At 40.4% G+C, this 17,065-nt stretch overlaps 1 protein-coding gene and 1 pseudogene across 1 annotated transcript; one reads left to right on the top strand and one right to left on the bottom strand.

The window, feature by feature from the left end:
* LOC127433568 (neurofibromin-like) overlaps nucleotides 1-17,065 on the bottom strand; it is a 57,278-nt pseudogene that overhangs the window by 21,252 nt on the left and 18,961 nt on the right.
* LOC127434037 (oligodendrocyte-myelin glycoprotein-like) lies at nucleotides 8,121-15,403 on the top strand. The gene is made up of 2 exons (XM_051686471.1): nucleotides 8,121-8,300; nucleotides 12,750-15,403. The coding sequence occupies exons 1-2, from the start codon at nucleotides 8,287-8,289 to the stop codon at nucleotides 14,008-14,010; spliced, it is 1,275 nt and encodes a 424-aa protein (XP_051542431.1). The 5' UTR covers nucleotides 8,121-8,286; the 3' UTR covers nucleotides 14,011-15,403.

Raw genomic sequence — 17,065 nt, 5'->3', positions numbered from 1 at the left:
TATATATATATATACCCGACCGGTAGAGAATGCAATCAAAACTTGGTCGACCAAGACTCTTCTCATCGACTAACCTTTTGGTCGATTATCAGGGGGCAGCCCTAATAGATATACAGTATGGAAGGGCTCATATATCATAAGGGTGGTTTGGTGCTAATTCTCAGGACTTTTGATAAAAGTCTCTGCTAAATGAATACTTAGTAATTACTTAGTCCATTCACATAAAACCGTTCCATAGTTATAGATTACACATCGTAGTCTTATTATCAGATTTATTGTTCAATCATAAAATAAAGTTTCCTTGGGGAGTCGAGTATATGTTCAGCGAGACAGGTCCAATAGACGGCAACATGAAAATCAAATGGCTTACTCACTTACTCAACATGTCTTTTTGTAGGATAATGCTTGCTGTGGGCATGTAAATTCTCTATGGCCATCCTTAGTATCTATTATCAGTTTGGCCAGAAACATAAGTGCAAAAGCGATCTTCCGTTGATGTAAGAGATTCTTGCATTCCTTGAATCAATCACGTTTCTCTAGTCGAATACGCAAAGTCTGGGAACCAAAAAATGCTGTGATTCTTCCAAGAAAGCCTTCTTTTACTCCTCGCTTCACGTAACAAAAGATCTTTATTGGATGATCTCAGAAATTTGGCCAGGACTGATCGTCTCCCTTAGCAGATCTCCGAGCCGGGACTCTGTGAGCTCGCTCGATTTCCAGCTTATGACCTTTTCTGTCGAGCAGACTCGGGAAGAGCCCGTCTAGGAATTTCACCATATCTCTGCCTTCTTCATGCTCAGGAATTCCAACAATTCGGACGTTGTTTCATCGATTGCGATTCTCCAAATCCTCCAGTTTTTCCCTAGACACGTTCCAAATCTACTTTGGTCGCTAGCGGATTAGCAGCTAATTCCCTCTCCGATGACTCCAGAAAATCGATCCGTTTCTCGACATCCAACAATCTTGTAATCATCCATGGAAGTAATCAATCGACGTATCAGAGTGAGATCCTCCAAGTCTACAACAACCTTTGCCAGCATTGCCGACACATTCATCAATTCAAGCTGGATTTCTTTCAGTTCACCGTCCGAATCGAGTCCAGGGTTTTCAGCCTGCCGCTGAGGGGAATCAGCGGCAGCACGCAAGTGCCTTTTAATGTCTCCAGAGCCTGAGGATTTTGAATTTTGACATATTGTCTTTCAAGAACAGTTAAGAATCAGGGTGTATCGAATCTCACCGGTTTATAACACACATAGTAATAAAACTAGCAAAATGCGCAGTGCTCGCTGTTCACACGTCCGCTCCTCGCATGGCGTCACATGACCTCCAAAAATGAGTGACTTGTAAATTATATTCACCCTTTGCTATATTGAAAGCACTACAACTACACATTTTATGATGATTTACTCTGTGAATTTCATTTTTTTATTTTTTTTAAAAATGTACAGTAATTTCAAAACAGATGACTGCAACACGCTCCAAACAAGTTGGGACAGTCGAGTGTTTACTACTTTGAAACATCACCTTTTCTTCTAATAACACTTATTAAGAATTTGGGCACTGAAGACACAAGTTTGTTAAGTTTAGAAAGTGAAATTTTCCCCCCATTCATCCATTATGTAGGTCTTTAGCTACACAATTGTACGGGGTCTTCGTTGCTGTATGGTGTGCTTCATAATGCGCAACACATTCTCAAGTGGAGATGGACAGGACTGCAGGCAGGCCAATCTAGCACCCACACTCTCTGCTTCCACAGCCTTGCACTTGAAATCTGAGCAGTATGTGGTTTGAAGTTGTCCTGCTGGAAAATGCAGGGACGTCCCTGGAAAAGACGGTGCTGGAGGGCATTATATGTTGCTCTGCATTCATGGTGTTCTCACAGATGTGTGAGTTACCTATGCCATGGGCACTGACACACCCATGGTCCATACAGACACTGGCTTTTGGACCTAACGCTATTAACAGCTTTGATGGCCCTTTTCCTCTTTGGCCTGGATAACACAAGACTTTGTTTTTCAAAAACTTTTTGTGAACTCTTCAGATAAAAAAAAAAAAAAAAAAGTTCCACTGTTCTACTTTCCATCTAAGATGAGACCGAGCCCAGAGAAGTTGGCAGCACTTCTGGACAGTGCTGATGTATGGCTTCTGCTTTGCATAATAAAGTCTTAACTTGCATCTGTGGATGCAGCGGCTAGTGGTGTTGACTAACAAAGGTTTACTAAAGTAATCCCAAGCCCATGTTCATGATATCCATTACAGATGAATGCCGTTTTTTAAGACAGTGACATCTGAGGGATCAGAAATCATGTGCATTCAGAAATGGTTTTCGTCTTGCCCTTTACGCATTTGGGTGAAATGCCCAAAATCCTTCCAATTTGTCTTTGGGGAACATTGTTCTCAAAGTGCTGGATTATTTGTTGAAGCATCTGTTGGCAAATTGACAAATCTTGAACGATCCTTGCTCTTGAAGGACTAGGCTGTTTTAGGAGGCTCCTTATACAGTATACAGTACTATGACACAATTTCCTCACCTGTTTAACATCTCCTGTTTCACATCGCCTTATTTCAACTCGTCAAATTGTTGTTAGTCTTAAATTGCCCGTCTCAAGCGTGCTGCAATCATCTGATTTGAAATTACTGTACATTTAAAAAAATAAAATAAAATGAAATTCACAAAGTAAAACCATTTTCAATATAGCAAAGGGTGAATATAATTTTCAAATCACTTCTTTTGTTACATTAGCATTTTTCATACTGTCACAACTTTTTTGGAATTGGAGTTGTAGATTTGCATCAAATCCTAACCTCTACAAAGCAGCAGAGGAACTCTCTTCAGCTACCACACATGAACAAAGCACTGGTTCCACTGGTACAACTTCTACATACGACTCTGTGGCGTCTTTCCCCACTCAATCGGGAGCACCACAGCTACTCAAACAATCAAGAGCTCAGTCAAATCTTCGAGCAGCTCACCCTAGGATCTACTCCATTTACATCAAGAGCCGAGAAAGACATTCTAGAACCTACTTCACACATGTCTACATGAGTCCCTCTCCCAAAGCTGGCCGCAAAACAGAGAATTTCACAGAGTACTTCCCTACAGACTGCCATATACCCACACAACCTAGAACTCACTTCACTTCCAAAAACCACACTGGTCAAGCCAGTGAGTGTCCAGGGAGTTTCAAAACATGCTCTACTTACAAGGACTGAAGAACCCACCTTGATATCATCAAGAATTGAAATTCAAGCTCCCAACCCACACACACCTTCTGTATAGTTGCATGAAGTGAAACCCACCCAACTCTTGATGGTACAACAAACTCAAGACCCCACTTCACTTTTTCCAACAGCAGAGATACCAATTCTAGAAGCCACTGCTACTGAACCCATATCCAAGTCAGAACATCACAAACCCAGACAGCAGAGCCTACACATCCACGAATTTAAATAAACACACTGATCAGTATAGCAAAATGTTACATACAACCATTTATGACAGTGAAACCTAGCATATTAATAAATTATTCATAAGTAGGCAGCAAAACATCTTCCATATCAACACATCCAACCTTGAAGGAGGATCCTACATTTGACTTAAATAGACCATGAGACACTTCTGTGCCAAAGGCTATTAGTTTACAGGTTTCCACATCATCTGTTGCACCAGCCAGAATATTTCAGTTCAGTTACCTACTACCAAATACAGCCCAGTCAGTCAAAAAACAAGCACTTATTCAATCCCTGTCATCCAAACAACAGGGCTACAGGCAGAATGATAGTGCTCCATACAAGTTACCAGCTATTGAAGAAAGCGTCAACTCAAGGTCCCACAATTGGTCTGCGATCTTCCCAAACGATTCCAGCCATCACAGATAAGATCACAATGTCCAAAACCTTCAGAAAAACACATTCCTACAACATATGTTTTGAGACAGGATGAGGATTCTAAGACAATCATTCTATCTTCAATAACAACAAAACGATCCAATTTTAACCTTACTGAAACAGCAGAGCATTAATGATTTGCAAAGTGACACTGACAAATCACCTGAAATCACGAAGGGACACAAACAGAATATGACGACTCTCAAAGTTACAACTAGTCACCACATTGTCAAAACTCAAAACTGTCTCAAGAAATCCCAAGATATTACTTTTTCAACCAATGGTCCCAACACACAAACCAGCCAATCCCTTAAATGAACACGACGTGGAGACCAGTGGAGATGAATTTGAATTCCTCTCCACTCTTGGGTGCCTTGTTTTGCTGTTTTTAATTGTAATTGTGGTTCTGGTATTATGGAGGAGATGGCAAGCCCGGCACTGGAGAAACATGTGGGTGGCAGGTCCCCCTCTCCAATGGGGAATGTATCATTCAGTCTCACTCCCGCAGAACAGTAGATAAAGTTCACACTCTTCAGCGGAGATGTTGGAGGGGAATACGCATAAGAGAAAACTAAAAAATAGTGATGTTTGTGAGAGTATTGGCCTCCAGCAACAAAATGAAAACCTCATATAAGATGCTGAGGATCAAAACAACATGGATGTCACAACGTTCTAATACTAATCATCAATTTGACAGCTTTCTGAACTAAACAAACTCTGAATTAACAAATACTACAAGGTAACAACCTGGCAGACAATACCTCCATGTCTTGCATAGGCAAACACTGAACCTATAAAATGACTTTTACAAACGCAACTTATAAATATTATATTGTATCCAAAGAACTATCCGATGGATATACTTTTTAAGCCATTACAATGTACTTTTTAAATAGCTTTGATTATGAAATTATATTTTGAGTAATTATAATCTGATTAATTAAAAACAACAAGCAAAAAACTCTGGCTGTCAAATTGTCAAAATTCCCACAAAAGTTGGTTTCATAATGTGTCATATACAGTAAGGGCCTGTTCATACCGAACGCATTCTGCAAGATGCAGCGCAATAAATAGGACAGAACTCAGGTGTTTCAAGACGTGTTTTTAAAAAGTTTAAGTATTTTTATTTTTACTTGACACAGCATTTTAAAAACGTAGTGTTCTTGAGCGAGATGCGGTGTGGTCAAAGATGACCATCTAATGCATGTTTACATAGAAAAGATTTAAAAAAACACCATAGATGGACATGTGTTCGTTGTGAATGGCCCCATAATTCATGCAGCAGTGAACTGCTTTCTCAAACAGGCATCCGGCTGACTTTCCTTTCTTGTTCAGAACTGCATGGTTAACACACAAAAACAAAAACACCATACACCGGTCCACTAGAACAGATGGCAAAGAATCAGTTTAAATGTTTCTGGGATCTGTGTTTGTGTGGTGTAAGATGAACAGATCAATGAACTAAGGGAATAAACTGGACAGCGCATGTAAAATAAGAGCTGAGTGCAGATGGATTGAGCTGAGCTGTTTGACTATGCATAAGCAATTTTTGTTGTACACAAAAAAACAACTTCATCTACTGACACACACACACACACACACACACACACACACACACACACACACAGAGCAAAGCTACATTAGTAGGCAGCGGATGTGTCATTACTGGCAGCATTAGCAGGCTTTGAAAGAATGAAGCAATTGAGAAAGAGGAAGAGAAAGAGAGATGGAGAGTGGCAGTGAAAAGGTTTTCAGAGTTCTGTACCAGCACTTTTTTGTTCAGAACACACATACACCGATCAGCCACAACATTAAATCCACCTGCCTAATATTGTTTAGGTCCCCCTCGTGCCGCCAAAACTGCGCCAACCTGCATCTCAGAATAGCATTCTGAGATGATATTCTTCTCACCACAATTGTACAGAGTGGTTATCTGAGTTACCGTAGACTTTGTCAGTTCGAACCAGTCTGGCCATTCTCTGTTGACCTCTCTCATCAACAAGGCATTTCCGTCCGCAGAACTGCCACTCACTGGATGTTTTTTGTTTTTGGTACCATTCGGAGTAAATTCTAGAGACTGTTGTGTGTGAAAATCCCAGGAGCTCAGCAGTTAATACTCAAACCAACCCGTCTGGCACCAACAATCATCCATGCGATTATCTAATTAGCCAGTTGTGTGGCAGCAGTGCAGTGCATAAAATCAGGCAGATATGGGTCAGGAGCTTCAGGTTAATGTATACACCAACCATCAGAATGGGGAAAAAATTTGATCTCAGTGATTTGGACCATGGCATGATTGTTGGTGCCAGATGGGTTGGTACGAGTATTTCTGTAACTGCTGATCTTCTGGGATTTTCACACACAACAGTCTCTAGAATTTACTCAGAATGGTGCCAAAAACAAAAAACATCCAGTGAGCGGCAGTTCTGTGGCCTGAATACCTTGCTGATGAGAGAGGTCAACAGAGGTCAACAGAGAATGGCCAGACTGGTTTGAACTGACAAAGTCTACGGTAACTCAGATAACCGCTCTGTACAATTGTGGTGAGAAGAATATCATCTCAGAATGCCATTGATTTTTTTTAAGGTTTCCGAACACTGCTAGTCCTTCATTGGTCGACAGACAGATAGTTCCACCCAATGCTACTGCATTGGGCTGGTCAGGATGCTCAAACTAACAGAGCAATGTTTTGCTAGTGCCACAGCTTTTACACTTTTAACCTCAGTCACCATTCACTTTCATTCCATATTTTTGTCATACTAAGAAAGTGAATTGTGACTAAGGTTGTCATTCTGTCTAACATCTCGTGTTTCATGGAAGAAAGAAATTCATACAGGTTTGGAACAATACAAGGGTGAATAAATGACAATTTTTATTTTGGGGGGAACTATCCCTTTAAACTAGGATTAGAGAAAGTATTTTAAATTCAAAAAAATAACACACTGCACCTTAAATTAGGAACAGATTTCATGGTAATAGGTGATATATGCGTTCATATTTAAGTTCAGAAGAGTTTATCCCGCAGCTGGAATTTATATTCTTCATCACATGTCCATCCCAGGCATCCACAACTACAACAGCTACAAATATAAACAACACAAAAAAAAATAAAAATAAATAAATATTGTGGTGAGGTAAACACAGCAGAAAAGATCAAGTACTTTCTAAATTGACTAATTTAGTTTAAGATAGAACATGAAAATATTAAGTAAATTCTACATTCAAATGTAAAAATTAATGCTCTAGCTCAGTGTTTTCCAACTCTGTTCCTGGAGGCCCCCCAACACTACAAATTTTGGATATCTCCCTTATCAAACACACCTGATTCAACTCATCAGCTCATTAGTGGAGACTCCAAGACCTGAATTGGGTGTGTCAAATAGGGAGATAGAAAAAATGTGCAGTGTTGGGGGGCCTCCAGGAACAGGGTTAGGAACCACTGCTCTAGCTTATAATCAAGTATTATTTATGACTGACAGTTATCTATAAAATGTGTCATCATTTATCAATCCTAAAGTAAAAAACCTTGTCATATTTATTTGCTAATTTGTGTAAATTTGACTGGTAAATAGAATAACTAAATTTTACTTTCTGAAGCTGGTGTTCCCAGCATGCACTGGGCTTGAATAATTAATGAGCTTGCATAGTTTCACTGTTTGCAGGTTTATTTACACCATTTTTATTGTACAATTTTTTTTTTATGTTTGGTAACTTCTTGCTTTGTGCAGTCTAAAGTTAAATTTCTACTCAAAATTACCCGTTCATGATCAAAAGATTAAAGTTACTGTATTTATTAACATGTTTAAGTTAAATTTACTCACTTTAATAAATATTATGCTATGAATTTAAATAAATTTTACATAATTTTATACCATTAAGATTTACTTAGAAAAACAGTGTGCAAAAACGTGCAAAATAACAATTAAGTAAATCTTACTAGTCATTTTTTTTTTTTTTTTTTTTTTACAGTGAAAAAAATTTAAAAAATATATTTTTTTTTTGAGAACTGGAAGGCTAGAGAAAGAAAGAATGAAAGAAAAAAAGAGGGGTGAAAGCAGAGGAAATGGATGCTGAATGAGGGAATCCTAAAGAGGAAAAAAAAAAAAAAAAAAAAGAGTCAGCACTTCCTATCGCTCTCTCTCTCTGTACAAGGGCAGAATTAACTCTACTACACCCCCCCTCCCTCCCTGCCCCTCTCGCCTCCACTATCAGAGTGATCCCAGAGAGGCACCTGCACAGAGAGAGAAGAGATCTGGATAATACTGCAGTAAAAGTCAGGAAACAGAACCACAGAAAACTAGATCAGAACTGCACTAATCTGCAGACTGAAGAGAAAGAAAGGAGAAATGGAAAGAAATTAAACAACAAAGAAGCCAGGAAAAAAAAGAGCACAGAGTCATGCCAAGGATAAGGTAAGTAATTCACAATGCAGCATGGCTTACCTGAGAAAAGCACAAACATTCACATAGATCTATCTTCTTGTTTTGTGGCATGACACACAAGCATTTGATTTAGCACAAGTGTGTTTTTTCTAAACACATGCTTAGAGAATAAAGTCCTGCAGAATTAGGTGCATGCAGATCTGCAGAGATTCTGCACAAAGAAATACCACATTTCTGCTGTGTGTGCGTGTGTGTAATACTGATAGTGAATATCTGACCAACCTCACAATGCCCAACAAGAAGCAGAACAAATGTGACATATTTCAAATGCACAACATCCAAATACAAATAATAATAATAAAATAAATAAATAAATAAAAAATTCAGGCACACTGCAACCTACTATCACCTACTAACCTACTATAATTAGACTAGGTGTCATCATCACTATAACCACTGTCAACACTATCATAATCATTACAAACAGACTCACTCACTTTCAATAACCAGGGCCCATATTCACAAAAATTAAGGCTAAAAGTAGCTCCTAACGCTGAAATTTAGGAGCAACTCTGTGACGAGGAGGAGGGCGTGGCGTGGCCGGGCCGTGATGGAGCACGGCCAGCGCTGAATCAGCTGATCAGCAGGAGAGCGAGATAAGGGGCAGCTGGAGACGCCGGTTTGAGAGAGTGAGACGCAAGTGGCCGCATTGCATGTGTGTCTGTGTCCTTATGTTTTATGTTGTTTTAAGTTCACTTATGCATTCAAAGTTTATGTTGACTGTTCAGCCGGTTCCCGCCAACTCCTTGCCCGTCCTTTACCTGTTACAGTGGTGCCGAAACCTGGGAAGGAGGAGGGATGCGCTGTCGCGGAGTCCTCGCCGCTGCCATCTGCCAAGAGAGCAGCCATGGCCATCTGCCTGGGGACGGAGGGGTCACTGCTCGCCGAGGAACCACGGCCGTCTGCCGAGAAGGAGAGGAGCAGTTCCGTCCACCAGGGGCCAGAAGACTCGCTGCCGTCTGCCGGGGGAGGCCAGAGGACTCGCTGCCGTCCGCCGGGGGAGGTGCGAGCTCCCCAGCGTCCGCCAGAGGGTGGAGGAGCAGTTGAGGACCGGGTGACAGCGCATCTGGGAGCCGGAGAGCAAGTTCTTCTCTCTCTCCTCTCTCTCTCTCTGTGTTTCTGCTCGCCCTTTCCTTCTCCCCACACCTCCCCTTGTGTCTCCCCCCAGGTTCACAGGAGGCGGGGTGGGTCACACGACGGCCGGAAGGGCAGCATCTCCCCCACGAAGATGGGGGTGGCGCCCCGGCCTGAATCAGAGTGTGACGAGGAGGAGGGCGTAGCCGGGCCGTGATGGAGCACTGCCGGCGCTGAATCAGCTGATCAGCGGGAAAGCGAGATAAGGGGCAGCTGGAGACGCCAGTTTGAGAGAGAGAGACACACGTGGCCACATTGCATGCGTGTCTGTGTCGTTATGTTTTACTTTGCTTTAAGTTCACTTATGCATTAAAAGTTTGTTGAATGTTCAGCCAGTTCCCGCCTACTCCTTGCCCGTACTTTACCTGTTACAAACGCTTAAAAATTTGGGCCATGACACTCCTAATTTTAGGACTCATAAAATGTTCATCTAAGAGTAATTCATGAAGCATTTTAATGCTAAAAGTAGCTCTTAAACCCACGACAGCTTAGAAGTCGTCCTGAGGACTCCCTAAGAGTGACTCACAAACGATCTGAAGCATGGCTGCTGTTGTCAATCCACATTAAAAACAATTTATTAGAAAATTATTATGACATTGACCGTTTAAAGAGGTATTGCCTGAATTACAATTGAGTCTATGTATTTAAATAATGTAATATTATAAATATTATAATGTTGACATTAATATAAAAAGGTATTGCCTGAATCATGAAGGTGTTTTCATTATTGTAAACTTAGTTAGAGATGCAGGTACCTCTCCCACAAACTGAAACAAACCAATTACACCAGAAATAAAGGTTGACAACTCTGCATTCCCTGGCAACATCAAAAGGAAACTGTGCAGCGCGGATGAATTGGGAATTTCTGTCATCCATCAGTAAAATAATCTATCAAACTATAAATAATATGCCCTCTCCAGACCACACATCGTCCAACAATTCATAGCGCATTTTTTCCTGTGGATGCATGCTCGCTTGAGAGAAAAAAGGGGGCATTCACAAGGAATCGCAGCAATCGCTGGGCTAACCAGTGTTTTGATACTGTTGACGGAACGCACGCTCATTTCATTATGTTAACACTGGATGAAGAAATGTTCATCAACTGAAAAAAACATCAATCTATCCATCCATCCATCCATATACTGTATAATATATATATATATATATATATATATATATATATATATATATATATATATATATATATATACAGGTGCATCTCAATAAATTAGAATGTCATGCAAAAGTTCATTTATTTCAGTAATTCAACTCAAATTGTGAAACTCGTGTATTAAATAAATTCAATGCACACAGACTGAAGTAGTTTAAGTCTTTGGTTCTTTTAATTGTGATGATTTTGGCTCACATTTAACAAAAACCCACCAATTCACTATCTCAAAAAATTAGAATACATCATAAGACCAATAAAAAAAACATTTTTAGTGAATTGTTGGCCTTCTGGAAAGTATGTTCATTTACTGTATATGTACTCAATACTTGGTAGGGGCTCCTTTTGCTTTAATTACTGCCACAATTTGGCGTGGCATGGAGGTGATCAGTTTGTGGCACTGCTGAGGTGGTATGGAAGCCCAGGTTTCTTTGACAGTGGCCTTCAGCTCATCTGCATTTTTGGTCTCTTGTTTCTCATTTTCCTTCTTGACAATACCCCATAGATTCTCTATGGGGTTCAGGTCTGGTGAGTTTGCTGGCCAGTCAAGCACACCAACACCATGGTCATTTAACCAACTTTTGGTGCTTTTGGCAGTGTGGGCAGGTGCCAAATCCTGCTGGAAAATGAAATCAGCATCTTTAAAAAGCTGGTCAGCAGAAGGAAGCATGAAGTGCTCCAAAATTTCTTGGTAAACGGGTGCAGTGACTTTGGTTTTCAAAAAATACAATGGACCAACACCAGCAGATGACATTGCACCCCAAATCATCACAGACTGTGGAAACTTAACACTGGACTTCAAGCAACTTGGGCTATGATCTTCTCCACCCTTCCTCCAGACTCTAGGACCTTGGTTTCAAAATGAAATACAAAACTTGCTCTCATCTGAAAAGAGGACTTTGGACCACTGGGCAACAGTCCAGTTCTTCTTCTCCTTAGCCCAGGTAAGACGCCTCTGACGTTGTCTGTGGTTCAGGAGTGGCTTAACAAGAGGAATACAACAACTGTAGCCAAATTCCTTGACATGTCTGTGTGTGGTGGCTCTTGATGCCTTGACCCCAGCCTCAGTCCATTCCTTGTGAAGTTCACCCAAATTCTTGAATCGATTTTGCTTGACAATCATAAGGCTGCGGTTCTCTCGGTTGGTTGTGCATCTTTTTCTTCCACACTTTTTCCTTCCACTCAACTTTCTGTTAACATGCTTGGATACAGCACTCTGTGAACAGCCAGCTTCTTTGGCAATGAATGTTTGTGGCTTACCCTCCTTGTGAAGGGTGTCAGTGATTGTCTTCTGGACAACTGTCAGATCAGCAGTCTTCCCCATGATTGTGTAGCCTAGTGAACCAAACTGAGAGACCATTTTGAAGGCTCAGGAAACCTTTGCAGGTGTTTTGAGTTGATTAGCTGATTGGCATGTCACCATATTCTAATTTTTTGAGATAGTGAATTGGTGGGTTTTTGTTAAATGTGAGCCAAAATCATCACAATTAAAAGAACCAAAGACTTAAACTACTTCAGTCTGTGTGCATTGAATTTATTTAATACACGAGTTTCACAATTTGAGTTGAATTACTGAAATAAATGAAATTTTCCACGACATTCTAATTTATTGAGATGCACCTGTATATCATTGTCTGTTTTAGCTGACAAATAGCAGTTCCCTGTCTACCAATCTCTTGGGGCGATTTAAAAGAGAGCGCTAATAAAACATGGCGTCATCCATAGCAACCAGTTCAAATCCGCCTTACTCTTATCTTAAGATTTCCTACAAAAACTTGCTTTTAGCAGTTTTGTGAATAGGTTTTAAGCAAAAACTCCTAGCTAGGAACTCTTTGGAGAACTCCTAGTGGTAAGATAAAACTCTTTGTGAATACAGCCCCAGATTTGCCAAAGTTATCAGACCTTGTGTCATCAGACTCACTTTCATCATCATTATAATCCAGACTCATCCACTCCCTCTATAATTTGATTCACTATAGTTCAGACTCATTACTTGCTATAATCAGACCCACCAATTTTCAGACTCACTTGTGTGTGAATGAACTGTGTTGAGTCATGTAATGCTATTAGAGACGCAAGTCATTCAAACATTTCTTCTGCCTCGCTGTTGTCCACAGGAACACCCTGAAGATGCATTTGTCTGCTGTATTGCCCTGCCTACTCTTAATGCAGTTTATGTGTACAGAAGTATACACAGAATGTCCCACTGTTTGCTCTTGTAGTGAGAGCCATCGGACAGTTGACTGTTCCTGGAGGGGACTTCGACACCTACCTATGGGCCTGCAGAGAAACATTCAGTCCCTCAACTTGACTCATAATCGGCTATCTGACCTGGACCACCACCTAAGCTCCTTCACACACCTGCGTATCCTGGACATCTCCTACAACCGACTTCTTTACTTCCCAGCCTCACTGCCTCGGGCACTGTGGGAAATCAATGTCTCTGGGAACCGTCTGCATGTATTAAACAAGGATGACACAGCGTACCATTGGAACCTCAGAGTGCTGGACCTCTCCATCAACAAACTGGAGCGTGTAGTCTTCATCAACAACACGCTGCCCAACCTGAAGGCTCTCAATCTCAGTCACAACAAGTTCTGGACTGTACCAACCAACATGCCCCAAAACCTGGAGGTGGTGGATCTCTCTCACAACACTCTGGTTAAGATTCTGCCAGGGTCGTTGATCCGGCTAGCCAGGTTGGTTCGATTCTACCTGCATGCAAACCGTTTCACCACTGTCAGTGAAGGGGCGTTCGAGCATCTCCAAAGTCTGAAGCTCATCTCTCTAGGAGACAACCCCTGGGCTTGCGAAGAAATGGCCAATGTCAGCCACCTTTTGGAATGGACCAAACACACTTCCGCCCGAGTGTTGGGCTGCCCTTGCCACACCTGGCACACCTGTGGGGAAGCTCACCTCTCCAGGAAGGAGAGCTGGCACTTTGGCACCTACACACTATCCCCATATGTCTTTGGAACAGAAGAGCAAAGCTATCCATCCATACAAGCAGTCACCACACACTTCTGGTCAGATCCGACACTCTTAAACACACATCACACTGGGATTGACCAAACGGCCTCCCATAGCCCAGAAGAGCAAGAGTCTTTCAGGCACAATCTCTTCTTTACCTTGACTTCAAGGGTTCCTTATCCAAACATCCATGCAACTAGAGATGTCCCAGTCACGACAGGCAACTTCTTCACCAGCAGTGAGATCATGATCTCAACCACCCGCAGGACCACCACTCTCCGAACCCGGAGTGTGAAGAGGGCCAATCAAAACCTTGGTAGAAACACAAGCTCAGGAAGGGCTTCAAGCTCATTCTACACAACAATTTCCTGTATGCTCCTCCTAATAGCCATGACACAAGGCTTCTGAAGGGTCCAAGAATGTCAAGGGGTCCTTCTACAAAACTGCTTCATCAAACTTTTCAAAGACACTAACAAAATAATAACATGTTCTGCATATTCTGTTATTAGCAGGGTTCCCATAACTTTTATTAATGAATTTCTGTGACTTTTTTTAGTAATTTGTGATTACTGGATGAGGATTTTTAAAAATAACTGTATAGAGATTGCACTCACAAAGAGCAATTTAAAATACTTTTTTTTTTTATCGGGTAGACATATTCACTACAGAAATTTCCATTACTTTTCCATTACTTTTCCATGACACTACCTTCTGACTTTTCCAGGCCTGGAAATCACAATTCTAATATTTCCAGGTTTTCCATGACTGTGGGAACCCTTTATTACGGCTAATTCACACATACTCCGTGAGCAGGGCATGAGCAATTCTGTCCCATTGGGTTTTCAAAGTGGACACGTCTCCTGCGAGACAGAGCTGCAGCTGTGCTCAGATTAAAAAGTTTTCTCCAAGTTCCTACAGCAACAGCAGGCAGTCACGTGCACTTGTTTATCAGCATACTTGTAATAATGTAAAGCCTATATTTCAAAGCCCCTTTCAAGGCAAGTCAGTCCACTCAGCGGCCATCTTTAGAATGCTCCAAAGGCTGGGTAGCCATTTGTATGTAAACAAGCAGAATATAAGTACAGGTCATGATTACGATCAAAGAACATATTTAAAATCAGCAGTAAAATCTGAAAATAATAGTATCATAAATTGTGTTTCTTTAGCTCAGAACATGCTAAAATAAACGCTATTTTTCAAGCTGGTTCAACTAATGCGCATGTGCACTTTTACCTGTAAGACGGGACTTCCTTCACTACAGCGTTTCAGTTTCTCCCATTCATTTTAATACCATTGGTCTGTCTCTGTATATACAGTATACATAGCAATTTATTTATTTATTATTTCCTAAGTTTAGTTATTTTGTGTTTGTTTGTATGCAGACCTATAAATTGTAGTGCATTGTAGGTTTGGTTCAAATATTTTTCATTTGCTTTTGCGTGTTTCCTAAATTCTCCAGATTATTTAAGTTTTCTACTATACCCAGAGTTCAGCATAAGCCAAAGAGCAAAAATAGGTTGAATGCCGAAACCATCCGCTAACTGCCTTGCGACTGGGATGCTACAGCTCATGGCTCCCGCTCGCAATGTGAAGGCGGTAATCTGTTAATATGGCACAGAGTATGTGTGAATCAGCTGTTAATCTCATTAACATCTCATGAAAACATAAAATGTACTAAAAAAAACCAACACAACAGTTTCACAGTGGAAGTAGGTTAATATACTTACATGTTTAAATGACATGAGTGCCACAGCATTTCAGATAAGCAAATGCAAAGGTTTTTTTTAAAACCATTATATTAATTTAAATGCATGAGTCTTTGTTGTTTCTTCTATACAAATTTAAATGAATGTTAATAACTAAAATAAAAGTGAACAAAAGCATCACAAAAGCATCTCATACTTCCTGTTAATGTAATTTGGCTCAACTTTAATTTCACACTCTTTTAAGGACAGATATCTCAGCTCCAAAATGAGGAGTCAAGAGAGGTCCAGTGTGTTGCAAAAGATTACTTCTGAATGCCTCAAACTCAAGTCTGTCTTTCAAATGGTATCATTATACATCATGCAAAACAAAAGAAAACATTTGTTAAACAAAAGAAAATCTTTTCAGCATGATCTTTCCATTGTTGACTCTCCTTTTCCAAAAAGTCAAAATCACGTGACTGCTTACGCAAGTGTCATTATTAAAAGCATCAGCATGTGTTAAGAGAGACTGCACATCACCACTCACAGAGATTAAACAAACAGCATCAGTTATTGGGAACACTGAATGTAAGTACCTGTGGAATACTTTTTGAAAATGTTACTTAACTTAAAGGGGTTCACAGGGGTTCAGTGGACGAAAACAAAAATGGAAACCCCTTATATAGAGAATTTTATGAGTTGGTCTTAATGCAAACGCCTCAAAATAATGATTTTTTCCTACATGTGTTAGATACCACTGCAGAACTTATGGATGTGCAAAATTAATGTACATGATTTCAAAATCAACTAGTTGACTAATGAGTCTTAAGAAAACCTTGAAAAACTAAGCTGGTTTTTACACCTGACTCTTGATTGGGTTCATTTCTTAGGGGACGATTACATAAAATATGTTCTTGGGTTCAAAATCAGCTAGATGGACCACAATGAAATGGAACAGAATGCCTTGATGTCTTGAGACATATTTTTAAAGACATCAGTCTGAAAATATATGGGCCGTATTTGCGTTTTACAAATCTGTTTTTCCACTTTTTCTAACGCACTAGACTGGCTTTTTTGACTGCTGTGGCTCATCTCACTGTTTTTAGCTCAAGAGCGCAATCAGCTAAACAGCTAAGGCTATAGCAGTGGTGCTTTAAAGGGGATGAAGTTAAAAACGCTTTCCGAGAGGGTTTTATCATACAAACTTTGAAGGAAAAAATTTAAATAACCTAGTCATCCGAACTAGTGACGATAGTGACCCATCCCTAGTGGAGCTAGCTACAAAATATAAACCTAAAGAACTCTTGTACTTCTGTATTAACATGATTTTAGTTTGAATTTTTCTCAGATCAGAGAAATGGCTCTAAGAGTGGACCACTATGTGTTGCTGCTGATTTTGATGTCCAGTTGGATTCCAGTTCAAATATGGGGTAATAAGTATCAATCCAAACCAAACAGTATGCAGCTGAACAATACCACTATGAACTCCATCGACAGCACAATCCAGAACATGAACAGTGCCACATTATTCAATGACACCGACAGCATAATTCAACAAATTAACAGTACCACGTCATTCAATTCGACTTACAGTGCAACCCAGAACACGAAGAACACCACTTCATCCAACTCCACCAACAGCACAGAAGAGAACAAGTATCACTTCATCATCCTCTTCAACAACAGCTCCACTTCCTCTATCAATGGCGGTTTTAAACTTCTGTCCCTGTTCATGCCCTTTGGCTTACTACAGATGATACAGTGACCTAGCAGCAATC

This window comes from Myxocyprinus asiaticus, chromosome 43 (genome assembly GCF_019703515.2).
Source record: "Myxocyprinus asiaticus isolate MX2 ecotype Aquarium Trade chromosome 43, UBuf_Myxa_2, whole genome shotgun sequence".
Lineage (NCBI taxonomy): Eukaryota > Metazoa > Chordata > Actinopteri > Cypriniformes > Catostomidae > Myxocyprinus > Myxocyprinus asiaticus.
This window is presented reverse-complemented; position numbering and strand designations above follow the sequence as displayed.